The sequence below is a fragment of the Rhagoletis zephyria genome, unplaced genomic scaffold (genome assembly GCF_001687245.7).
Source record: "Rhagoletis zephyria isolate East Lansing unplaced genomic scaffold, Rhagoletis_zephyria_1.1 Rzeph_scaffold_21077, whole genome shotgun sequence".
In the NCBI taxonomy this organism is placed as follows: Eukaryota; Metazoa; Arthropoda; class Insecta; order Diptera; family Tephritidae; genus Rhagoletis; species Rhagoletis zephyria.
The window spans coordinates 1-1,794 of record NW_016178135.1 but is presented as its reverse complement, the minus strand read 5'-3'; the positions used below and the strand labels follow the sequence as shown (position 1 = coordinate 1,794).

Sequence of the window (1,794 nt, the reverse complement as noted above, 5' to 3'; positions counted from 1 at the left end):
CTAAAACTTATTAAGTCCTTTTATTTCATGAGACATTTTTTTTTTACCATAATCCAGGCTCAACAAGTAAAACACACGTTTATTGCAATGTTTATAAATCTAATTTTTTAATAATTTTTTTTTTTACAACTGGGGGTTTCAAATCACAAATATCACTCCATATTCACTGAGTGGTAACAGGTACTTACATCTTACAAATCGCTGTTCATCGAAAAGTTTCAGTAATGTGTTTCCTTGGTTTTTTCGGCACTGGGGACTTTAATGTCCAAGAGGATAGTGTCCGTGACCATCATATCCATAGGCTTCTTTATGATAATACACTTGAGGGTGGTGCGCATGGCCGATCTTCTTTACGACGGCGTTGAAGCCATTATGATCATCGGCTGTGTATTCCACGACGCGGGTAGTGCCATCAGCTTCGGCCAGAGTGTAGCCACCTGATTGGCAGGAGAGCTATTGTTAAGGAGACTTGCAGCCGATTTTTCTACTTTCATTTACTCACCCTTAACCTTATCGCCGTCACGCTGTTCCCATTGGCTCTTGTGATCGCCAGTATGTGCGTCCTTGACACCATAATCGAAAGCATATTTGGGGTAGTGATGTGGTTCGTGATGTTCGTAGTGATCAGGTCCATGGCCACTGTAGGCCACCAGGTTAACTGGAGCCAAGTAAGCGGCGTGATGAGGCACAACTTCCTGCTGCACCACCGAAGCATAGCTGGTAGCGTGTCCGTGCGGTATGTATCCCGCGTAAGCCATACTGAAGGACGCAACAGCGATAATAGCGAGACCGGAAAGCAGCTGCATAATTGTTACGATAGGAAATTTTTAATTGAATGTGGAGTGACTACGTGTAAATCTATGGTGAGAATATACCGAACTGATACTAATTCAATTTGTATGCGATCTATTTATACCAAAACGGGCTTGTTCGTTTGCCTTTACGTTAGCAGCATTTTGACTATGGGCTTCTAATTTTAAGAATACAAAACTTTGCTCATTAGCAGGGATTGGTATGGTATGAACAAAAGGCGGTACAATGAAACTTTGTGTTATAAAACACGCAATGTGTAATTAAAAAAAATGTATGCAAGAATGAAAATGTATATGTATAGTATATACATATGTACATAAATTTTTTTTGCTGCAAGTGTACTGTATCCGTAGTATTTACTACCTTTCACATAACGCCCCACCACATTTAACACGTCTGCAGCTAATTTTTTGATTTACTAATTTTCTAATATGCAAGCCATCAAAGCAATAATACAAATCCATACAATTACAATTCGCCTTAGTACCTGTGCTGATCGACAATCGATTGGGTAGTCGCAAGGTCATTTCTCGAATTTCCAGCGGCAAATGGCCCGTCAAGCAGAAGGCAAAAACTAAGCCTAAGCATGTACATAGAACCCTCTCCGCTTCCCTTTAAGCAATATGTATACGTTTAGACTAAAAGGCAGTGTTTTTAATGTTGCTATTTTACACGCCAATTCGTTACGCTTCACTTAGTTGTTTAGCTTNATGGTTTTTTATTTATTTCTGCGTTAGCCTATGTATGTATATACATAATAGAGTGGCCGACATATTCGTATTCTTAGTCTGCACATTGTGAGTCGGATTTTAGTATAAAAACTTAGTTCAGTATTTCAGTGAGTATCAATTCAGTTCGACCTCTTTCAGAGACAAATACCTACTTATATCAATCCAATTTTAAAGGAAGTTTTCATACCAAAATGCAGTCGCTTTCCAGTATTTCTGTTGTGACTTTTACACTTTTCAGCCTGGCTTACGC

At 39.2% G+C, this 1,794-nt stretch overlaps 1 protein-coding gene across 1 annotated transcript; it reads right to left on the bottom strand.

The window, feature by feature from the left end:
* Nucleotides 1-258: 258 nt before the first annotated feature.
* LOC108381003 (cuticle protein 8-like) lies at nt 259-806 on the bottom strand. The gene is made up of 2 exons (XM_017637409.1): nt 503-806; nt 259-437 (listed from the first exon to the last, which is right to left on the bottom strand). Exons 1-2 carry the CDS (start codon nt 804-806, stop codon nt 259-261), a joined length of 483 nt encoding a protein of 160 aa, XP_017492898.1.
* Between the last annotated feature and the right edge of the window lie 988 nt (nt 807-1,794).